At 43.1% G+C, this 22,738-nt stretch overlaps 1 protein-coding gene across 1 annotated transcript in view; it reads right to left on the bottom strand.

Moving 5' to 3' along the window:
* The window catches only part of LOC124778806 (glutamate receptor ionotropic, kainate 2), a 1,316,354-nt gene that overhangs the window by 56,610 nt on the left and 1,237,006 nt on the right, over window positions 1-22,738 (bottom strand). Inside the window, exons 11-12 of the mRNA XM_047253669.1 lie at window positions 13,351-13,608; window positions 7,709-7,987 (exon numbers count right to left, since the gene is read on the bottom strand). Coding sequence (XP_047109625.1) covers window positions 7,709-7,987; window positions 13,351-13,608 — 537 coding nt within the window. The remainder of the gene's footprint in view (window positions 1-7,708; window positions 7,988-13,350; window positions 13,609-22,738) is intronic.

Genomic DNA, 22,738 nt, shown 5'->3' with positions numbered 1-22,738 from the left:
AATAGACAAATTTCAGTGGACACATTGTAGGTACTAAGGGAAACAAATTGTCAGACACGACAGCATAGCGCGTCTGTGTGTTTACTACTGCAGAAATTTGTGCCATTCCCTTGTGTGCGGTGATTTTGCTATTGATGCACAAGTCATGGGAGGACGAGTGACTGGACGTAAGAGAAAGGAAATTACATTATTTGATGGTAACTACCCAACAGAACGTTGCTCTTGTCTACCGGTTAGACTACCGAATCTCCGAATAAGGCACTGCCGTTTGATGCATTGCTCCCTTCCTCTGCGACAGGAACTACCGATGCGTTGGTTGCGATACAAAAACATCAGTTGGTCACTGGAAGACTGCACTTTGGTTGCTAATGAGCAGGCACTCCATGGTTTGACTGGAGACCTACACTTAATTTTGGGAAATGTTAGATTTTCCTTCGCAGCTCCTGCCGGAAGTGATACGAAGGAGACTTAGTTTGTTCGCCATCCACAGCTCAAGCTATTGACCATAGGCGCACACACCGCTCCTGGAAACATGCTAGATGCGCCCAGTACGAGTTGGTCTACATGTCTCTAAGAGAGAAGACGATATCACCATCACTGTAAAATGTTCATCGAGCCAACCTGACCCAATTTAGGAGCAGTGGCAGGTTGCATGGCGTTGCTGAATTTACACTCTTATACCATACAAATGTAGACGAACAGAATGGTGCACAACGTCATGCTGAAAGTTCCATCCCCCCCCCCCCCCCCCACCACCACCTACTTTTAAATATTTTCCTGTAAGAGAACAGCTACGGGCCTGCACGCTCTTCCTGGCTATTTAGAGCCTTCACATAATGTACTTCGTAGCTTAGTCACATCCTAACGTTTCCATAATTCCATACTTCGAGCGTGCAGTGATAAAGTCGCTTTGCCCACAGTCCGCCTCTGTGACGTGTAGAATGCAGCAATATTGAGTTTGGGGATCTATGTCCCTTACCAGAAAAGGGCTGCATTGTACTGTTGTTTGCATATTGTTGTCCAGAATAGTTGAGTGATTTGCTGGGCTGTGGCCCGACCATTAGCTGCTACAAATCTGGCTCACTGACAGCAAACTTTGTCCTCAATAAATTGTTTACCACGACAGTTCGTTCTAAAGCTGACAGCTGTGGCATCTCTGATCCATACCAAGAAGATGGTCTGAATATATTGGTGTTTACTTATTGTTGTGAAGCATTGTTGAATATTTTGCTGGACTGTGGCCCATCCGCTGTTACCATCCTGGCTTACCCACAGCACATTTTGTTGTAAAACAGTTGTTTAACAAGCGAATTCGCCCTTGAAGTAACAGTTTTAACCAGATCGACATTCCCATAGTAAATATTGTTCAGTGCCTGCTTGTGTTCAAACAAGTCATACACAATGTGTCTGTTCCATATCGTAGGGCTCTCATTAACTGAGACCAGATTTCCTGTGTCGCCTTTTTCGTAACTCACGCCATTACGAAGAAATCGCGGCCATTTACCACGCAGAAGTACTTCACTCACCGAGGCGACCTCAGCACTACTTCATAACATAGCCAACTATCTGTAATTCAGTTGCTGATCAGTGTCTTTTTTTAGACGAACGCTGGTAACCCATATTACTTTGGTAGTATTTTCATCAAAACCTGTCTTTTTAATGATAAGAATTTTGAAAAATTCCTTACTAACAACAAACTACATTAAAGTTAAATATCTGTCGAATTAAAGCGTTGAAAAGCCAGAAAAAACTACGTACATCGAAAGACAACGCGCTCCACAAATGTGCATTGCTGTAGTATGTGCAGACCAGAAAACACAAATGATTTCAAGCAACACAGAAAGAACTGGAAAGTGTTTTGAAGAGATACAAAATGCAGTAGCAAGTGATCAATAACAACAACGTCACTCTTCATGCATTGCACCAAGTTGTTCCACTTACCAGTTTCGTTTTCATGTTACGCATCCGGCGATTTCTGGTAGACAAGTGTTTTGCACACTCTGCATTGTCTGAAGACCATAAAGGGCATTCCTTACAAAACTAGAGGGCATTCATAGAATTTGTCTGAATTTATTGTTGACCAAAATTTTTTGACAGCGTCATACAGGGTAAACCAATTACAGAAGAGGGTGGGAGCCCTAGGTCCTCTCGTGTGAGAGATTGGTGCTTATTTTGAGCGACGCTCTACAGTACATGCAGACCACGAAAGAGGCGAATTCAGACACTTGTTGCATTCTCTTGGGCGGTGCTTATTTTCTGGGGCGACAGCAAGCAATCTCGGCGGAGACCAATATTAAGATAAATTTTTTGCTCTTTCAATAGTGCAAAAATGCAAAATGTGTCCATTAATTCCCTAGAACGAGTTGTATTCTATCAGTTTGCAAGAAACCTACATACTGTCGACTTTTGGAAGGTTACACGAGGTTACCACAACAAAGTTATTCGTAAGTACCTCTGGGGTTTCAGAAGACAAGTGCACGGAAACTACTACAAGAAAATTGACACATGTTAGTGGATAGAGCATCTCTCGCAGTTTCGATGCGCAATACGCGCTATAGCATAGTTACAGAACGCCCCGCAAGGGGCCAAGCAGGTCAGAACATGTAAACAAATCATTCGCTCCGTATTGTTGCATTGAATTTGATCGCGCCTACAAATAGCCAAGCAAATGATCAGACTTATAAAGCGGGCTGCTGTCGTTTCGACTTCCAGAGCGACTTCAATGAACTGCCCGCTACTATCGACGTTTGACGCATTATAAAACCCCGTTTTGAACACCTATAACGTGAGCTAAAAACTTTGAGAGATGACCTGGCCACTGTATGCATTGTAGCTACTGTGCGGTTGGCGTCTAAAATCCCGAAGGTACTTGTGAATAACCCTGCAATACCTGTGTTGTCACTGAAGTTATGTATCAGTACCAACGCAGCCACCGTTTTCTAACCCTACACCAAGTAGACCATCAAATTAATAAGGTTTGACTAACGCGTCATTTTATATTTAAAATCTGTCGTGGAAGGTCGTTATTTAATCATAAGTCATCGAAAACTTTGTTAATCTCTGACTCTAATTGCGAATCCCCTAAGCCTTCCAAATCGGCTCTCGTTTCTTCCTCAATCACGTCATCCTAACAGTTTTCTTCTACTAGAGTCCTTCAGTTTTCTCTTTCCTCCTATTCGCTCTCCCTCTCTCCGCTTGCGCTTATATAAGGTATTCCCACTGCACTCTTAATGTTGACGCTCTTGCTTTTAACTTCATCGAATGTTGTTTTTAGTTATTAGACACACAAGTAGTAACGGCCGACTGGAAGTCAGTGGGGGTGGAGCTTGCTTCCTCCTGATCAGCATCAGTCTTGATGATTTTGTGTCGGACGCTATACACGATATTGTTTGGTGGACAGCGTTAGTGGTACGATTTTTTTTTTTAAGTTAAGGCAGTCACCTTCAAAGTACGATTCATTCGAGTGCCTTTCAAGACGTTTGCTCCTTCCAGTGCTCAGTTCATTTTACGTGACATTGTATATGCCGCTGCGCAGGACTCTGTCGTTTTTGCCTTCTGGCGGTGTGCGAGAATACATCTGCAATAAAAATTCTCTTCAGTTGTCACTAAGTTTATCGGATTTGGTGAAAGCTGTTACAGCGTAAGGACATGATAAATAGTCGAATAGCAATGCGAACGGATGATTCTTGTTTTTGGCGTCGAGGTAACATACTTTTTATTAGACACTTTCTGGGATAGCCTATTGAAACAGCTCTTATATATGATTCTGATGTAACAACGGAAGAACCTTCGCAACTGGAGAACGCCCATACCAGAACGACATCTTGATGTTGGACCAGTTCAGTTCTTGGGAAGTGAAGCACGTTGATTGGAGCAGGGAAACAATATGCAGATTTTCATCTTGCATAAAGGAAATGATCGTCGTTTTTGTCCATTAGCAATGCAGAAGCTCTTTCCGAAATACTGTTTCTGGATATCGTTACATCCGTTTGAATGAAGAGGAACTAACAACGTACAAACTCACATCTAAGGGAAAAAACCAAATAAAAATGATTTTAAAATGAGTAGATGTGTCTATTCTACCATCTATGAAAGTCATTTATCTGTAAAACTCTGCATTTGCGTACAGTCGATATTTGAAGGTTAACGAATCCCATTACCTCAGGAGCACTAGTCGCTGAAGAGCGATTCCATGCAGTAGTTACTTGTGAAAAAGCATAAGGAAGGAAGATTGTATTTAACGTCCTGCTGACGACAGTTATGGCCAGATACACAATAGATATGGCTGTGTCCATCGATGGTAGTACAGCGAACAAGCTTTACATTTGTTTGCAACAAATACAGGGGATGTCTGATCCTCAGGTCGCAAAGAAACAAGCAGCATTGTGTCCGTGGAATTTCCACGTTGCAGCGAGAAGAAGTGGAAAACAGGCTGAAGAGAATGTGAAAGACCGAAGTCGATGATGTACTTCGTATGAATAATCAATATAAAATGCAGAGTGGAGAAATCTGGATAAAATACGAGGCGTGTTTTTTAAGTAAGAACCGTTTTGAAATTAAAAAAAGACGTACTAAGATATCTCAATAATTTTATTTTTGCATGACAGCCTGTACCTTAATCTCCTTTTCTACATGATTTCCTGCAATATTGAGGCACTTGTCATAACGTTGTACCAGTTTTTGAATACCCTCCTCACAGAAGTCTGCCGCCTGACTTGTTAACCACTGCATCACCACTCTTTTGACTTCGTCATCGTCTTGAAGACTCCAACCGCCCAGGTTTTTCTTCAAGTGCAGGAACAGATGGTAGTCACTGGGCGCAAGATCGGGGCTGTACAGAGGGTAATCTAGTTTCCCACCGAAAAGCTGTGGTGAGATCTTTGGTCTGATTCGCCACATGTGGGCGGGCATTGTCTTGCAGCGAAACGATGCCCTTGCTCAACTTCGATGGACTGTTGCTTTGATTATGGTGTGACGTAGGCCACCCATGTTTCATCGCCAGTAACGATTTGGCTTAAGAAATCATCACCGTCGTTGTGGTACCTCTCAAGGAAAGTCAATGCACTGTCTAAACCTTTCGTTTTGTGCACATCCGTCAACATTTTCGGTACCCATCGTGCGCACAATTTTCGGTAATTCAAGTGCTCGGCCACAGTGCCATACAAAAGACTACGAGAAACATTAGGAAAGTCATCCCGCAAGGAGGAAATCATAAAGCGTCTGTTTTCTGTCACCTTATTGTCCACTTTCTGCACCAAACTTTCATTAACGAGCGAAGGACGCCCACTCCGCTGTTCATCATGCACATTTATGCGGCCATCTTCAAATGCTCTCACCCACTTTCTTACCATTCCAACACTCATCATGTTTTCTCCGTAAACTGCACAGATCTCACGATGAATATCGATCGCTTTTAGGCCTTTAGCACTAAGAAATCTTATAACAGCCCGTATTTCGCAGTCGGTGGGACTCACGATTATCGGAGGCATCTGAAACACTCAGTGCACAACGTTAACAAGGAACAATGAGACTGTAATGGCGTCAGTGCGTAGATTAAGGTACAGACTTTCAAGTAAAAATAAAATTATTGAAACATCTTAGCACGTCTTTTTTAAATTTCAAAACGGTACTTACTTAAAAAACACGCCTCGCATGTGGCGGTTGTATACCTCTGAGATGGAGAAACTGAAAAAAATTTATATCTTCAAAGCAAAAGCATTCCTGTAAGTCTGAACATTTTGTAATGGTGCCCCCAGAAGCATGGATGTGACCGTCGGGTTTGAGAGCCCCAGTGAAGAGGAGAGCTGTGGTAGTTGTGTTGAAAACTTCTGGCGGTGAGCTTCAAGCTGAGAAGCAGGTCAAAGTGCACCTAACCCATTTGACCCAATGGGACAACGAACCAAAAAGGAAGATATACTGCCTCGGCCATCAACCACGATAATACTTTCGAACATCGATTGTGCAAAAATGTAGATGATCTACATGGGAGGTGCAGGGGAGGACAAAATACACTCCTGGAAATTGAAATAAGAACACCGTGAATTCATTGTCCCAGGAAGGGGAAACTTTATTGACACATTCCTGGGGTCAGATACATCACATGATCACACTGACAGAACCACAGGCACATAGACACAGGCAACAGAGCATGCACAATGTCGGCACTAGTACAGTGTATATCCACCTTTCGCAGCAATGCAGGCTGCTATTCTCCCATGGAGACGATCGTAGAGATGCTGGATGTAGTCCTGTGGAACGGCTTGCCATGCCATTTCCACCTGGCGCCTCAGTTGGACCAGCGTTCGTGCTGGACGTGCAGACCGCGTGAGACGACGCTTCATCCAGTCCCAAACATGCTCAATGGGGGACAGATCCGGAGATCTTGCTGGCCAGGGTAGTTGACTTACACCTTCTAGAGCACGTTGGGTGGCACGGGATACATGCGGACGTGCATTGTCCTGTTGGAACAGCAAGTTCCCTTGCCGGTCTAGGAATGGTAGAACGATGGGTTCGATGACGGTTTGGATGTACCGTGCACTATTCAGTGTCCCCTCGACGATCACCAGTGGTGTACGGCCAGTGTAGGAGATCGCTCCCCACACCATGATGCCGGGTGTTGGCCCTGTGTGCCTCGGACGTATGCAGTCCTGATTGTGGCGCTCACCTGCACGGCGCCAAACAGGCATACGACCATCATTGGCACCAAGGCAGAAGCGACTCTCATCGCTGAAGACGACACGTCTCCATTCGTCCCTCCATTCACGCCTGTCGCGACACCACTGGAGGCGGGCTGCACGATGTTGGGGCGTGAGCGGAAGACGGCCTAACGGTGTGCGGGACCGTAGCCCAGCTCCATGGAGACGGTTGCGAATGGTCCTCGCCGATACCCCAGGAGCAACAGTGTCCCTAATTTGCTGGGAAGTGGCGGTGCGGTCCCCTACGGCACTGCGTAGGATCCTACGGTCTTGGCGTGCATCCGTGCGTCGCTGCGGTCCGGTCCCAGGTCGACGGGCACGTGCATCTTCCGCCGACCACTGGCGACAACATCGATGTACTGTGGAGACCTCACGCCCCACGTGTTGAGCAATTCGGCGGTACGTCCACCCGGCCTCCCGCATGCCCACTATACGCCCTCGCTCAACGTCCGTCAACTGCACATACGGTTCACGTCCACGCTGTCGCGGCATGCTACCAGTGTTAAAGACTGCGATGGAGCTCCGTATGCCACGGCAAACTGGCTGACACTGACGGCGGCGGTGCACAAATGCTGCGCAGCTAGCGCCATTCACCGCGGTTCCTGGTGTGTCCGCTGTGCCGTGCGTGTGATCATTGCTTGTACAGCCCTCTCGCAGTGTGGGGAGCAAGTATGGTGGGTCTGACACACCGGTGTCAATGTGTTCTTTTTTCCATTTCCAGGAGTGTAGAAGTGGACTGGAAGTTTTTCATACACCTTAAGGTAGGCAACCCAACTTACATCATCTGCCCCAGTCACAGAAGGTGTATGTTGTGATGCCTATCTTAAGGGGGATGAAATATTTCCTATGCTAGTTTTGTTTTGTCCACCCTGTAGAACAGAGGCACATCTGCATATTTTAAGATGTTCGTGATAACGCAGCTCTCTCGTAAGCAGTCGATGACGCCAGCTGTAGCCTGGAGTAGGATTCGCTCCGCCGAGATCGCTTGCCGCCCGCCCCGGACCCTACGCTACCTTGGGGTTGAGGTCGGAGCCCTGCTGCATGAGCGTGCCGATGGTGAACCAGAAGCTGTTGGCGAGCGTGAAGTCGTTCTGGAAGACGAGCAGCGCGGCCGTCGCGTGCTGGTAGTCGGCGCAGGCGCACGCCGGCACGCACCACTCGTAGGGCGAGAAGCGCGCCACCACCCAGATGGTGAGCGAGACCAGCACGTACGCCGCCAGCACGTACAGCCAGATCTCCACCGCTAGCGGGTTCATGAACGAGAACAAGCGACTCGGCATGCTTTCCGAAACCTTCAAAAACCAGAAACACAACCAGACACAAAGAGACGCGTGCTGAGAGGGCTTCGCGGGAGGGCGTCGGTGTCAGCGTCGGCGTCGTCGGCTGCTGCAAGTCTGCGCTGTTCACCTGTGGACACGAGGGCCTTCCCCACTGGCTGCCACTGATGCCAGAATTTACAGATAGAAAGTAGTTTGTGTGATTAGCTACATCTAGAGCTCATCTGAGATAGGCAGCATAATCTAGAAATTAATCACTGAAAATTTATAAAAATATTTTCGTCAGATTTCGGTCCTTGGTTACCTGTAGGGATCAATGTCTCGTCGACATCAGAGTCACTGGACATCAGTCACTAACTCAATTTGGAAACGAGGTTTGTGGGGAACAATAAACATCTACACAACAGAGCATAAGTTTTTTTCTTTTTTTTTTTTTTTGCTGATTGTAAATAGTATAACTCTTCCCCAATCCCCACATGCCACTGACTCCGTCTTCACCTCTGCCCTACCCGTTTTTGTCTATTCATCAGACTCACCAGCCATTTTGCCCATGTAACATTACAGTCTGTGCCAGTACTCAATGGATGTACTGTTGTCGCCTTAATGTTATTATACTATTAATGTCTGAGTACAATATAATATAAAGTTTATGTTGACATTTCTTCTTTAGTATATTTTAATATCCTTGTGCGATAAATATAGTAGTAAAGTGGTCAGATATCTTTGGAAATAATAATCTTTGTTCAGCTGTAAGTTATTGCGGATGCGTGGACTGCCTGTTCAGTCTTAAGGGGAGTCGTACTGCCCTATCTCGACATGTTAAATTGGCTATATAAATGCCCCGTTTTCTCAGGAACTGTTGAGTATATAAATGTGGTGATTTAATCACATGTTCTCCCATGTTTTGCGACTGTATTGATCTACAATCACTTTAAAATAACAACTGAAAAAAAGTTATAATTTTTTTCCCTAAACATATAATTTTTTGGTGTAAATTTTCATAGGTCTAATTTCTTGAATTTTAACTATTACAGTAAATACTACTAAAGTAGAGCTAAAACATCATTGTTCTATCTATGTTATGTGGTAAATACTTCATTGATGTAGATTTAGAAGTTTCTGAGAAAAATGGGCTTTTATACTGAAAAATGTCATGTTGAGAAAATTGCGTTTAAAGAAAAAATTTTAATATACAGCCAACTGATACATAAAAAATATGTTAGAATCCTCCTGGATGGTAGTCCTCATCCCCTCCTTCATCTTCCTCACCCAGTGCGGCCCTCCTTCTCTTGGATCTGGCTTTTTTGAGATATTGTTTTGTTGCAATCTCCGCCTTCATGATTCGCTGTTGGTCCAAGTCCATCACACTTTTAGTGGTGTTGTAACCTTTATGAATGCCAAGATATTCCAAAACCTGTAGTCTTCCAGAATAGCCATCATTAAAAGTAAGAATAGCATCAAAACACTAAGTTCAAAGACTGGCCTTCCAACAAACACATTTTTTGGTATTCTTGACCATACAACATTGTTAAATGATATATTCGGATTTCATGACGTCCACCCCAAATCCTGTATCATGTCCGTGGCACTCTCTCCACTACTTAAAGACAATACAAAATGTGCTGCCCTTCTTTGTACTTTCTCGATGTACTGCGTTAATCCTATCTGGTATGGATTTGACACTCCAAAAGAGGATGAACAAGCCTAGTGTAGGCAGTCTCTTCAAAAGGTCTGTTGCATCTTCTAAGTGTTCTGCCAACAAAACATAACATTATCTGTGTGTTCTTTTCAACTTCTTAGTATTAGCCATACATACTTAATACGATGTGACGTGCTCAAGGGGGGAAGAATGCAGCCTTTCTCGGTGGATTTCACTGACAAAATAATAACAGGTTATCAGTTGAGTTGAGCCGTCGTCTTGTCGCAACGTTGCGACGAGTTTCCTATTCATTATCTCCCCGTGAAGTGTCAGATTCGCGTCCGGTTCTTTCCTTTACAGTCTCTGCCGCAGACCTCTCTTCTGAAGACCCAATCGTGTGCCTGTAGAAGAGACATCACATCTAGTTTTAGGAAGGAGGGGGGGGGGGGGGGGGCTTGGGCATCGAGTCCTGGTGCTCCCTATTTCACCCGTTGTCGTCTCTGTCACTTTCACATGAGAGTGTTCCTGACGTAGTTGTTCTATGGGGAGCTCCGTTGAGAACCGCTGTCCCGGTTGACAAATCGTCCGTCGTATACTCTTATTTGTTCTGCTTCTTTGATGAACGGTTCCCAGAACCCATTGGTGCGGCACAGTAGCTTTGTCTGTTCAGAACAAACAAGTGGTGTGCGCTAACGCTATGTTCTGTCGGTGGAGATATGGAGATTTGTTGGTTTGGCCGAGGCGAACGCTTGTCGCATGTTGTGAACAGCACTACGAGATGCATCCCTGCGTCTGATCGATGTAATACGTGCCAACCTTGCAACTGGTGGTGCAGACACTAGGTGATCGTAGTCCTAGCTGGTGTATGACTGGCCCAAGCATATTCTTGATTCTACCAGTGAGCGGACAATGGTTTTTATGTTGTACTTCTCCAGTATCCTGGCAATGCTGGCTCTGGGCGATCCTGCGGACGTAAGGAACGCCAGGTGCCTGGTTGCCACTTCCTTCTTCTGGACGGTTTGCTTTCTTATCGTTGCTCGGCTAGAGAGCGCGTCTTCTTTTTGCCTCTGAGGAGACATTGTCGCTATCGGTTTCCTTTCGTGCAAATGGTGTAAGCTCGTAGGCAGACTGCTGGACACGGTTTCCTTCTTATCCTTTATGAGTTTCTCTTAAATCAGCGATTTTTTCCAGTATCCGCGCACGGAATCCATCATTTGTTCTCTTCTTGTCACTCACAACGCTTATTACTATTAAGAGCGTTTATGTATTCCAGCCGGTAACATACATGCACAAGTTTTCTTGGGAGAGGTGACTCAGTGCAGATCTCTGTGGCCACAAGAAGTTTCAAGGAAACTATCCTCGAGTACAAAATCCGTTCAACAGAGAAAAAAAATGTTCCTTCAAACACTTATAGTGAATAAATGGCCCAAATTCGGAGGCTACAAGTAATTAGTATTTTATGATAAATGATGCTTGAATCACAACCTGCAGGACTAAGGTTTGCTTACTCCCCAAAGAGTGTAGATTTAGGTTGCTTAGTAAAAACGTTCCTCACCCTCCCCCCCCCCCCCCCCCTTCCACAGCCCGAGCTACTGTCCCGCTTTCTCTTCGTGTGGCTTCTCTGCGGCCCTTCCGATAGCTACACTACCTCCGGAATAGCTCTCAGCTGTAAATAATCTTAATTCGTATAATGCAAATATTTGGAAAGTAACTGAAACCACCCCGTATGCAGTAGGAAAAACTTTCATTGTCTTTCAAATTGTATGTTGCCAGTGTGAAACAGTAGAAGTCTGACTGCATATTCACCATTTAATCTTCTCTTTAGATTAATTATACTTCAACGGGAAATATAACCATCATCGAAGCAGTATATTCAGTTTTACAGTAAGTAGGTAGCGTTAGTTTTCAGAAGATCAGAAAAAGAGAACTCATTCACTGTGGTCTGCAATGAACCATGGAAATTGCTATCATGAAAATTTTTGTTTCATCTCTTTAATTAAGGCTAACATCAAGTTCAAACAAAATGAAACTGGAGAACGGTTTTAGCTGTCATAATTATTTCCATGTTCTCTCGTGTACAACTCATTTCATTCTTGCTTTCTTTTCAGTTTTTCTTCCTTTCACATTCTTGAATAATATTAACCTTACGTTTACAGTTATTGGAATACCTATCCATAATGTAGAGTCATGTATTACTATTAATTCTTATGTGCAAAATCTTTGTTATCTGTTTTGATAAAAGAAATGAACTAAGGGGGATAGGACGTCAAATGGGCCGACTTGGAGCAGGAGAGGCACCATAGGACATTTTATTTTCTACTGTCTATACCTTTACAAATAAATTCATAAAACTTTGTCAGCATGACCAGGAAGGATTCAGGATTCACATTCATAGCAGTCGAAGTGCAAAAATATAATAAAATAAATTTTTTTTTAGATATGAAATTTCATCATTTTTTCACTTACTGTTGTCTGCATTTGTTGCTATAGGTACATTTTTCTTCACAAGTAAGAGAGATTTTTTGATGAATTTTGCACAGCATACAAACCATACTTACAGGTGTATGAAACTCTAGAATTTTCCAAATCTATTAAAAACTGTGGTAAAAATTGAGATAATTAACTACAAAATTTGATTTTTTTCTAAACATGAAGCTTAAAACGTAACAGCTCATTCATTTTTTCATTAATTAAATAGATTCTAGAGTTTCAGACACCTGTAAGTATGGTTTGTATGCTGTGCAAAATTCACCGAACAGTCTCTCTTACTTATGAAGAAAAGTGTACCTATAGCAACAAATGCAGCCAATAGTAAGTGAAAAAATGATGAAATTTCACATGTAAAAAAAATTATTTTGTTATGTTTTTGAACTTCCGCTGCTACGAGTGTGAATCCTGAATCCTGGTCATGCTGACAAGGTTTTATGAATTTATTTATAAAAGTGTAACCAGTAGAAAATAAAATGTCCTATGGTGCCTCTCCTGCTCCAAGTCGGCCCGTTTGACGTCCTATCCCCCTTAAAGACACTAACCATGTCTATTTAGATTCAACATGTGAATAAGTGTAAGCCAAATTGAAAGAATGCTTCATTTCTACTGACACTGATGTCGACGTCGGACATCAAGAAAACTGCGCCATAATGGTTCATTCGGCTTTCGAAAAACAATGTGTGACTGGTGATAAAGGTTTTCAGAGTTTTTCGGTGCCGAAATGTCACAAATTGTTCCAGAGTTGACAGAAAGGCACTCGTGTCCAGTGTTTTGAGAATACATAAACAAAAACAACAGGAACACCCATCTTAAGTACTAACAAAACAGTGAAATACATATTTAAGAAACACCGTTGAAAAATGTTTTCAATGTATGAAAGAAAGGGGTAGAGATGATGAGAATAATGATGCGAGAAAATGCGAGCAGTGTAAGCAGACAAGCTTTACAAATGACATGCTTATAACGTAACAAAAACATCGTTATACATCGATAGACAACCATCACAATCTGGGAGTATAAAACACAACATGCAGACAGAAACAGTGATTTGAGCTCTGAACGGCAGTTGGGTGACGTTTTGCGCGGCTGTCATTCAACCCACGCTCGCAGTGTTGGACAGCACAAGGCGTGTGCGGCCGAGCGCGTCCAGCTGCGAGCGACAGCCGCCTGCGAAACTCCCCACGTGTCGTCCAGAGCGGGGTCCGTGCTGCGTACTGGCGCCCAGCCAGCACGTGGGAGCGCCGACTACCTTGGGGTTGAGTCCGGAGCCCTGCCTGAGGAAGGTGCCGGTGATGAACCAGAAGCTGTTAGAAACGGAGAACTGGTTCTCGACCACGTCGGACTCGGCGAGGCAGGGGTGCGGGTTGTTCCATTCGTAGGGCGAGAAGCGCGCCATCACGAACAGCGTGAAGCTGACCAGCAGGTAGGCGGCCAGCACGTAGATCCAGATCTCGACGGCCAGCGGGTTCATGAAGGAGAAGAGCCGCGTCGGCTGGCTCGTCGGGACCTGCCAACAGCTCCCCAGCGTACTGCCGGCGCCGCAAAGGCTGGCTGGCGTGCGCGCACAGCAAACTTCTCTCGTGAGCCGTTCGTGTAAGCTATTTGCACTGTCCAGAGAATGCTTCTTTCACTAGTACTTTTCGCAACGTCTTTGTGTCAGAGAGAGAGAGAGAGGGGGGGGGGGGCTATGGTGATAGAGAAGCAGAAGAGGAGAGAGAGAGAGAGAGAGAGAGAGAGAGAGAGAGAGAGAGAAATAGGAACAGGAGGAGGGGGAGGAGGAGGAGGTTACAGTTTAGCGTCCCATCAATAGCGAGGTCATTAGACACAGCGCTGGAGCTCGGATTATGGAAGGAAAATGGCCATGATCTTTTCAAAGAAACCATCCCAGCATTTGCCTGGAGCGATTTAGGGAAATCACGGAAAATCTAAATCCCCAGGGGGGGATTCGAATCATCATCCCCTCGAATGCGAGCCCAGTGTGGTAATGACTGTGCCAACTCGCTCAGTGAGAGTGAAGGGGGATGTTGATAGAGTGTGGGAGGAGAGAGAAAGAGGCAGAGACAGAAAAAGGGAAAGAGACAGTCAGGGAAAGAAAATGGGATATGGTGATAGAGAGAGAGAGGGGGGGAGATAGTGACATATGGGGAATGAGAAAAAGAAGCACAGAGTAAGAGAAAGAAAAATAGAGAAATAGAGAAAGGAAAGAAAATGATATGGTAGTAGACACGACAGAAAATGAAAGAGAAAGGGGAGTGGTGATGGACGAAAAGAAAAGAGGCAGAGAGTGTGGAGAGAGAGAGAGAGGGGGGGTGCAGTGGGAGGGAGGAAGGAAGATGACAGTTTAGAGTCGAGGGGCGTGGAATGAAGGAAGGGTGCCAGTAAGGGGTAGGAAGAGAAGGGCAAGAGAGGATATGGAAGGGAGGGATGAGAAAGAAAGATGGAGGAGGAGTATTGGGGAGAGGGAAAGAGATCCAGACAGAGGGGTGATAGAAAAGGGCAGTGAGGAGAAGAGAGAGATGAAGAGTTGGAAACAGAGAAAGGACAAAGGGAAAAAGAGGAGAAGAAAAGAAGGAATGAATTAGATGACAGAGAGGTGGATGGCTGTTGGAGAATTTTATTATTTCCAGATAAATATTTCAGAAGAGAGAGATTGGTTCAGAGCTGAGGGAGTTCATAATTAGGGATATTTCGGAGGGGATTTCCAGTTTCTACATTTCGCTTGATTACCAAGGGGCGACTGGATGGACTTATTTTTAATTAATTTTAAGACCATCTTGCCCATTGTACCATGTGTGTGTGTGTGTGTGTTCCTGTGTGCTCAACACATAGAAATTTGTAGAGCCTTGTAATACTTGTAATTGCCGATAGCCTACAGAAGAGAACAATATCCCTGAAGGAATCAGTGACAAAGTTAGTTAAGGGCACATGGTGAAGATTTGGTAAAAACTAAACCATTATACTGATTTCCCCATTATATGGCAACAGTGGGAAGCATATGACAGTCACAGTCGTCGCGGATCAGGACAAGGCATATGATTACGTGATTACAGTTCACAGGCATAGTTCATTTACAAGACCACTGAAGATGTAATGGGTTATTTTTTTTATCGAAGGTGAAAGTACACTCACGCTCAGAAAAAGTAGAACACCTTGAACGACTAGAGATAGGACGTCCATATTCACAGGATATGAACATTAGTATGTTCTGTCTCGGTCCAGCATACAGTTTTAATCTGCCAGGAAATTTGATATCAGACTCCGCTGCAGAGTGAAAATTACATTCTAGAAATGATGAGCATTTGAATCATGTCGGCCCGCGGATCCAAGGTCAACATTGATATCGCGGCGCAATACCACCCACCGGTGAAATGTGAGTGGGGCTCTCGTTGTCGCTGTAAACCGAAGATAATGGATCAGGGTGATTTGAGCAGACGTGCGGGATGCCTCGCAGACGTATGCGCGAACCGTACCGTCAAATCAGTGAGTTTGAAAGAGCACGCATTATTGGCATGAAAGAATGTGATGCATCCATTCAAGAAATCAACGCTCGTGTAGGAGCAAGTGCTTCGGCAATACAACGGGTATATGCAGAATGGTTCGAGGATGGCCATAGAACACGACGAGATAGGTCAGATTGCACCACCCAGACATCCCCAGAGAAGATCGACACCTCGTCCTAACAGCATTGCAGGATAGTACTGCGTCCTGCTCGGCTCTGGTGCAACAGTGGAATAGTGTAACACTTCCTACACTATCAGGGGTGACAGTCGGTCACCGTTTATCAGGGCATGGATTACACGCACGTCGTTCACTTCTCCGCCTGCCATTGACGAATGTATAGATACGTGCTAGACGGCAATGGTGTATGGTGGTGGTGGTTAGTGTTTAACGTCGCGTCGACAACGAGGTCAGTAGAGACGGAGCGCAAGCTCGGGTTAGGGAAGGATTGGGAAGGAAATCGGCCGTGCCCTTTCAAAGGAACCATCCCGGCATTTGCCTGAAACGATTTAGGGAAATCACGGAAAACCTAAATCAGGATGGCCGGGAACGGGATTGAACCGTCGTCCTCCCGAATGCGAGTCCAGTGTGCTAACCACTGGGCCACCTCGCTCGGTAATGGTGTATGGAACGACGTCACTGTGGAAAGGAATGGTATCAGATAGCATTTTCGTACGGATACAGGTTTTGTTCTGTTTGAAAATGATGGCCGTATTTTGGCTCGCCGCAGACAGGAGGAGCTGCATCACACTGATTGCATTCGCACAAGACGTATAGCGCTAGTCGGAGGTCTTATCATGTGGGGTGCTATTGGGGCAACCACAGATCATAGTTGGCGCTTGTCCAGGGCACCGTGACCAGTGTGACCTACGTGAATGACATCCTGCGACCCGTAGCCATTCTCTTTCTGCACAACACACCAGATACCACTTTTCAGCAAGCCATTGCGCGACCACATGCTACTGCATGAACACGTGGCTTCTTCATGTCACAGGACGTTAGCCTTCTGCCCTGGCCTGACAGACCACCAAACTTGTCACCAATCGAAAATGAGTTGGATATGGGGAAACGACCATCACATAAGAGCCTTGGAACCAGGTGAACGCAGCATGGATGTCTGTACCACAGGACGCCATTCGCGCTTTGTAGGGGTCAGTGACATCGCGCATGGAACAAGTTATCAGAGTCTGTGGCGGATCCTGTGCCAACTAGGCAACATGACACATGCTGAACTGAGGCGACTGAAATGCTAATCATTTCTGCAGAACATACTGATGTACATGGGCTGTGAATATGAACGTCCTATCTGTAATTGTCTAAGGTGTTCTGTTCCTTCTGAACAGAAGTGTATGTTATTTGGTCCGTCCAAGATCTATAAGAAATATTTATAGGAGGGGGGGGGGGGGGAAATTCCTCATACCTTTACAAGGAAAAACACATAGTAATATACCTGGAAATGATTCGTTATTGAGTTGTTATTGAAAGAACTTTGTATATGATGCTTCCTATGAAAGTCAGCTTGATGATGAAACTTTCTAGATATTCGACAGAATTTTCTCCAAGCGACAGAATAACCATGCTTTTTTTTCCCAGAACGAATCTCAAGCACATTGGTGTAACATCGTGCGACATGTGGCGTGGTACATGGGTAGGTAGTTGAGAACTTATTCTGTTCCCTGTATGCTGATTCGACATCAACCCTCATGATTTTCGTCTATGTGTATGTGAGGGGCGGGGACAAGAGGGGGGCATGGGGGGGGGGGGGGCTGGTAGATGTAGGAAGCGTACGTGAAAAATATGTACAGAGATTCTTTGTCAATGGGTCAAGGACAAGTGCGAAAAATTTTTGAGACCTTCTTCGGAAGAGTCCGTTAAACAAAGGTTTCATTTATGTTTAAGTGTTAGACAACATTTTAAATATTTTCTGTGGTTTGACAGAATAAGAACAATTATTGTCAATTAGAAACTGCTGACAGATAACGTGGTATCGTAGAAAGATCTTTCAAATACAACTCGAAAAGTTAAGCAGATTTTTTGCCATGACGAAGTGTGAGGAACTCGATATATTAGCTCTAAAAATTATTTTTGATAGAACTCATTTATAGTACAATTCAGTTAGCTGTATGTGTTGTACGTCCTTGCGAATCGACACATTCCCTTCACAGACTTTTGTTAAATGCTATCATGAGACTTTTTTCTGGGTTGTCTCACTTTTCAGGACCTATAATTCAATTGCCTTGGCTCATCGTAGATCCAACTATTATTTCTGTGGGTTGACGCTGTTCTGAAAACACAGCGTAACTTTAATCGGAGGGTGGTATCACTTACATGCCAAGAGTGCGTAATTGTGGAAACACTTTTCTGTGCGTGTTTTCACAAAAGGTGCGAAAACCTGTATGAGTGAGGGAACAAAGAAACAAAAAGTGGAATATCAATTCCAATTAATAGCCATGAAAATAAGTTATACACATGTATTATATTTTTCTTTTTTCACATTACAGTATACTGTTTGCATCAATGACGTCAGAGAGGTAAAAAGATTTTTGTTGGAATAATGCGACGGCCTATTTCTGAAAAATGCAATTATATTCTTTCGCAAACAGTCGGTGTTATTTATGTCTCTTTTCAAATGTTGGTAGTCTTTTAATGTAATGAGCTAGTCACGTCCGCAACTTTCTTTTTCACTGAGTTGTGTAATTCGGATATTTTTTAACTCCAACGCGTACTTTTAATCTTTTAAGGATAATAATCATACAAATGCTAAAGTTTACATTTGTTAGTCATTACGTAATGCAATCCATTGATTCAAAATTACAGCTATTGACATTTTCGATACAATATGCCTCGTTCAGTGAATCAGCGCAGAAACGTGATCACGTGTGAAAAACTGTTGCTTCGTGTAAGCTTATTGTTCTGCTTCACGCTCCTGTTTAATTACTTCCATATTGCTTAATGAAAATCTGATATTAGATTACTGCGCACTGCGCAATAGACAGTCAATACCAGTCGCCGAAAAGCAAAGAAATTGAATTCGTAAGTTACTTAACCTTTAATATTTTATAGCGATTTTATATGCTGAGGGACACTGCAGTTACCCGACATTAGCAAATAATTTGAATACCAGGCTGAAGATTTACATGTGACAGTTCTATAATCACCGGAAGTTTCCGAGTTTACTGGATGGTGTTTATATGTGTAAAAAAATACCTAAACCTGACAGTATTAAAAGTAACGAGAAAATCTCAGAAATTAATTTGCGAAATCATGTTATTAACTATAGCCACATAGTGTCCCACCATTAAAGCCCTCCCGCTCTTGATCCTTTAAAGAATCGAACTACGTTTGTAAAATAGCTTCAATTTTGTGATTATTTTACAAATGAGTTAATGTGTCAAATATTAGGCGTTAAGCATGTAAAACCTATATTGTCATACGACGATATAATTTTTCAGTACATTCAGTGGCTTAAATGGTTACTGTTTCCAAAATGTGTTACAAATAGAGTTATTAGTAAAGAAGTCATAAATTGAAACGTCATGTCTTATGCAGAATTTTTACAGTATGTCTCTCTTTTAGAAATTATCCCCAGCTTTACCAACATGTATAGGAAATAATCTGAATCACCTCTTATTCCACCTCCTGTTCCCAAAGACGTAATAGATTTTTTGAGAGATAGTATCCAACAGCTAACCCTGCAGAGACTTTTATAACGGTACTCATCTTAATTTTGACAGATATTTAGAAAAGTCGTTTAAACCAGTTGATGTATTTTAGTCGAAGTAGTAAGTCACAATACCTTTTTCTAAAGCCGTAATTGTCTCCCAACTAAAATTTGGCTCAAAGGTGCCTACAATATTCCTCCCTAATGGTGTAAAAGCGTGCAACCCTGTGACGTCATCCTAGGCCTCGGCGACGCTCCAAATAGCAAGGTGCCGACACAGGCGAAAAGGTGGCCAGATTTCGTAAGTTCATGTGAGCTGTAAGGTGTGTGAAAGATGGCACATTGGTACCAAATTTCACCACAATTCTGTCCATCACCGCCGTGGACGTGTTACACGGTGGGAAGATCGTCACTCACCCTCTTACTCACATTTCACCCTTTCTATTGACGTCTCTGCCACGGAGGTCAGAACCGCGACGCCCAGCATTGAAACCACTCGATTTTCTTATGGGTGCCGACGAAAAACAGTTCAACAATCCCTTGACACCCCTCCGATTTCTCATGGCTGCTAACAGGCAGAAGAGCAGCAGTGTAGTCTGCCTGCAGGCGCCTAGGACTCTAGCGACATTTTGCCTCTGTACAGGTACATTTTTAAAGTGACGGGCGGGCGGCAGCGAGAACGTTGCCGAACTGGGGGCCTTGGGATCCTTTTCCGTTTTATTCACTCGTGTGTTAAGCCAGTTGACATTATAATCCTTCCAGAAGGACTGTATGCATGCAATTATAATAATTAAAATAACAAATATTGTTGGAGTTGTGGAACATTTTTCCAACAATTAAACCTAAGTTTGAAGTCCATTGTTGAAACACTTTAGTAAACAGAAATCACTCTTCTGCAGCGATGGATGAACTGACATAGTTCTGCAGGGGTCAGTAAACTTTATTCTAAATGTTTGTTATTCGCATTATTTTTGTGTTAATAACATGTTAAACGTTTAGGCTTGCATATAGTTGTAAAAATGTTACCCAAAAGTATTTCATAGCCAGTGTTTGGGGTCTTATTTCTAAACACCATTCAGGAAGGATGGTAGGATTATGACTACAGCATTGATGATTTACCAAATAGTCGTGTAGATGTGGTCCTATCTCCTCCTCTGATTGCCACAAGTGGCATTACTTATGAAGATTCAGGCGCTGAGGATAATTCTTGTATAATGACATACTTGTGAGTCAGCTAAATGTAGACGTTTTGATTATTGACCCACGTATTTTCCAAGTATTTGGGCTTTCACTCAAGATTCACCAATGGAAAGAAATTCTTTTCAGAAAAGAACAAGAACCTGGTACGTCTTCAGTGTGCAGTAACAACAGAAATGATATTGGTAATAATTACCAGTGATCTAAATCAGCTACTACTCCTTCCTCAAAAATATAAAAGGGATTCTGTTTCAAAAGGCAGTTCTAGGAGAGAAAAAAGTTACATTTGGACAAAAGACAGCATTTCCGAATCAACTTTAGAATTGCCTCTAATGAACGCTGCATAAAAAAACAGGTATGAGTCTTTTAGAATAATTCGAACAATTTTTTGATGAAGACATTATTAGCCTGATGGTTACCTCTACCAATCAGTTCGCAGCGAAAACTGCACTGAAAATAAAATGTGGTTTTCATAACTGTTCTCAATAGTGGGAACATTGTGATCCTAAGGAGGAAGATGTGCTGGCGGAGGAGAAATTAACAGCCATAACGAATTTGTCTCCAACGACACATCAAGGGACGATTCGATTTTATCATGAACGATCTTCACGCTTTCAGCAGCGTTGAACTTGGGCCAAATGAGAGATCTGCAAAAATCAGAAGATTATTATCCATGTTCAGTGAGAGTTTCATAGCACTGGCGCGAAATGAGAGCCATCGTTACATTGATGAGTCAATAGTGCCATATTTTGAACGACATGGATGCAAACTGTTCATAAAAGGTAAATAACTCATTTTAAAAATTTACGTCAGTTCAAATAATTTCAAGTGTATTCATAATGGTATACTTCTCAGGAAAACCTTTTCGATATGGATGTAAGTTCTGGTGTGGAGGTACCAGCGTTGGATGTCTAATATCGTTGGAACCCTATCAGAGAGCTGGAACTTATAGTGAAATATCTGAGAGCATGGGTCTGGGGTATGTAGTTACACGTAAATATGATGATCAGCTGCTGCAAAATGTTCTATACAGATTTTTCTTTGACTAGCTGTTTGCCAGCGTTCAACTTGTACAAGATCTCAAGAAAAAAGGTATTGAAGCTTCTGGTACAATCCGCCGGAACAGAATACCTAAAAGCTACATTTTGTCTCCACCAGAAAAAATTTAGGGAGAGAAGAGGAAAACACGAGTTGATATTTTAAACATTTTGTGGCTGTGCGCTCAGTAGCCATGTATGCAATTATATAAAATGGAACCATCAGCCAACAGGTTGTACACAACTTTTTTTAAAAACACCTTAGCCATTTCGATAGAACTAAGACTATTCTGATGAAGACAGTCTCAGAGCTTTTGTGTGCAACCGGTTGGCTGACTGTTACATTTTATATATGAAAAAAGGAGTCCTTTTCAGATGAAAATTCTGGTAAAAGTCTAAAATTATATGTTAACATGTTATGCTGTGAAGTAAATCTACATGTTAATTACTTTTTTTATTTTTTCAGAAATATTAATCGTCATCTGGAATCATAACAGCGTCGTCACTTCGGCCACCAATTACGACCAGGCTCTGCCACTAAGGCAATTAGGCCGATTCTCCAGGTAGAAGAAACAGAAAATGTCAGTGCCTCAATCTAGAATGTAATAATCACATGGACGGAATAAATCGCGCAGATAAAAATATATCCTTATATAGAACATTCCTAATAAGATAAAGTGGTGTTTTCTTAAAATTGCACATGTAATCAATGTTGCTGAACAGAAATCTGTACGGGAGCAATGAGGCACCAATGCTTCATCTAACATTTAGACGCCGTATTGCCACTGCTATACTTAAAGGAAATAAGAGGGTTGTCCAAAGCAGAGGACGACATTGCAAAGTAAATAAAATTGGATCACATTACGATGGGAAAGAACAATAAGTTGGAGACATATCACAAGGTGGCAAAACAAAGAAGAAAATGGAACTGCAACGCAGCTTGTACAAAAAGAAAACCATTACCAAGTGCCTCAAGTGTGATTTAGCTCTACATGTATACTGTTTTCAGTTTTTCCATGCAAAATTCTAGTGTTTTGTAACATTGTTTGAAAATGTAGCTACATTGTCCTGCCATCCATCTAGAAGGAAGGTCTGTTGTGACTAGACTGTAAGTTGTTGTAAAATCTGTTTTCTGTGATTGATAATAGGATATTAAAATAAAAAAAATTAAATTATATTTCAGGATATCTGGTTTGCCGCATCCCTCCGTGATCACATCACTGGAGGGCGAGAAATAAGAGGGC

This window comes from Schistocerca piceifrons, chromosome 1 (genome assembly GCF_021461385.2).
Source record: "Schistocerca piceifrons isolate TAMUIC-IGC-003096 chromosome 1, iqSchPice1.1, whole genome shotgun sequence".
In the NCBI taxonomy this organism is placed as follows: domain Eukaryota; kingdom Metazoa; phylum Arthropoda; class Insecta; order Orthoptera; family Acrididae; genus Schistocerca; species Schistocerca piceifrons.
This window is presented reverse-complemented; position numbering and strand designations above follow the sequence as displayed.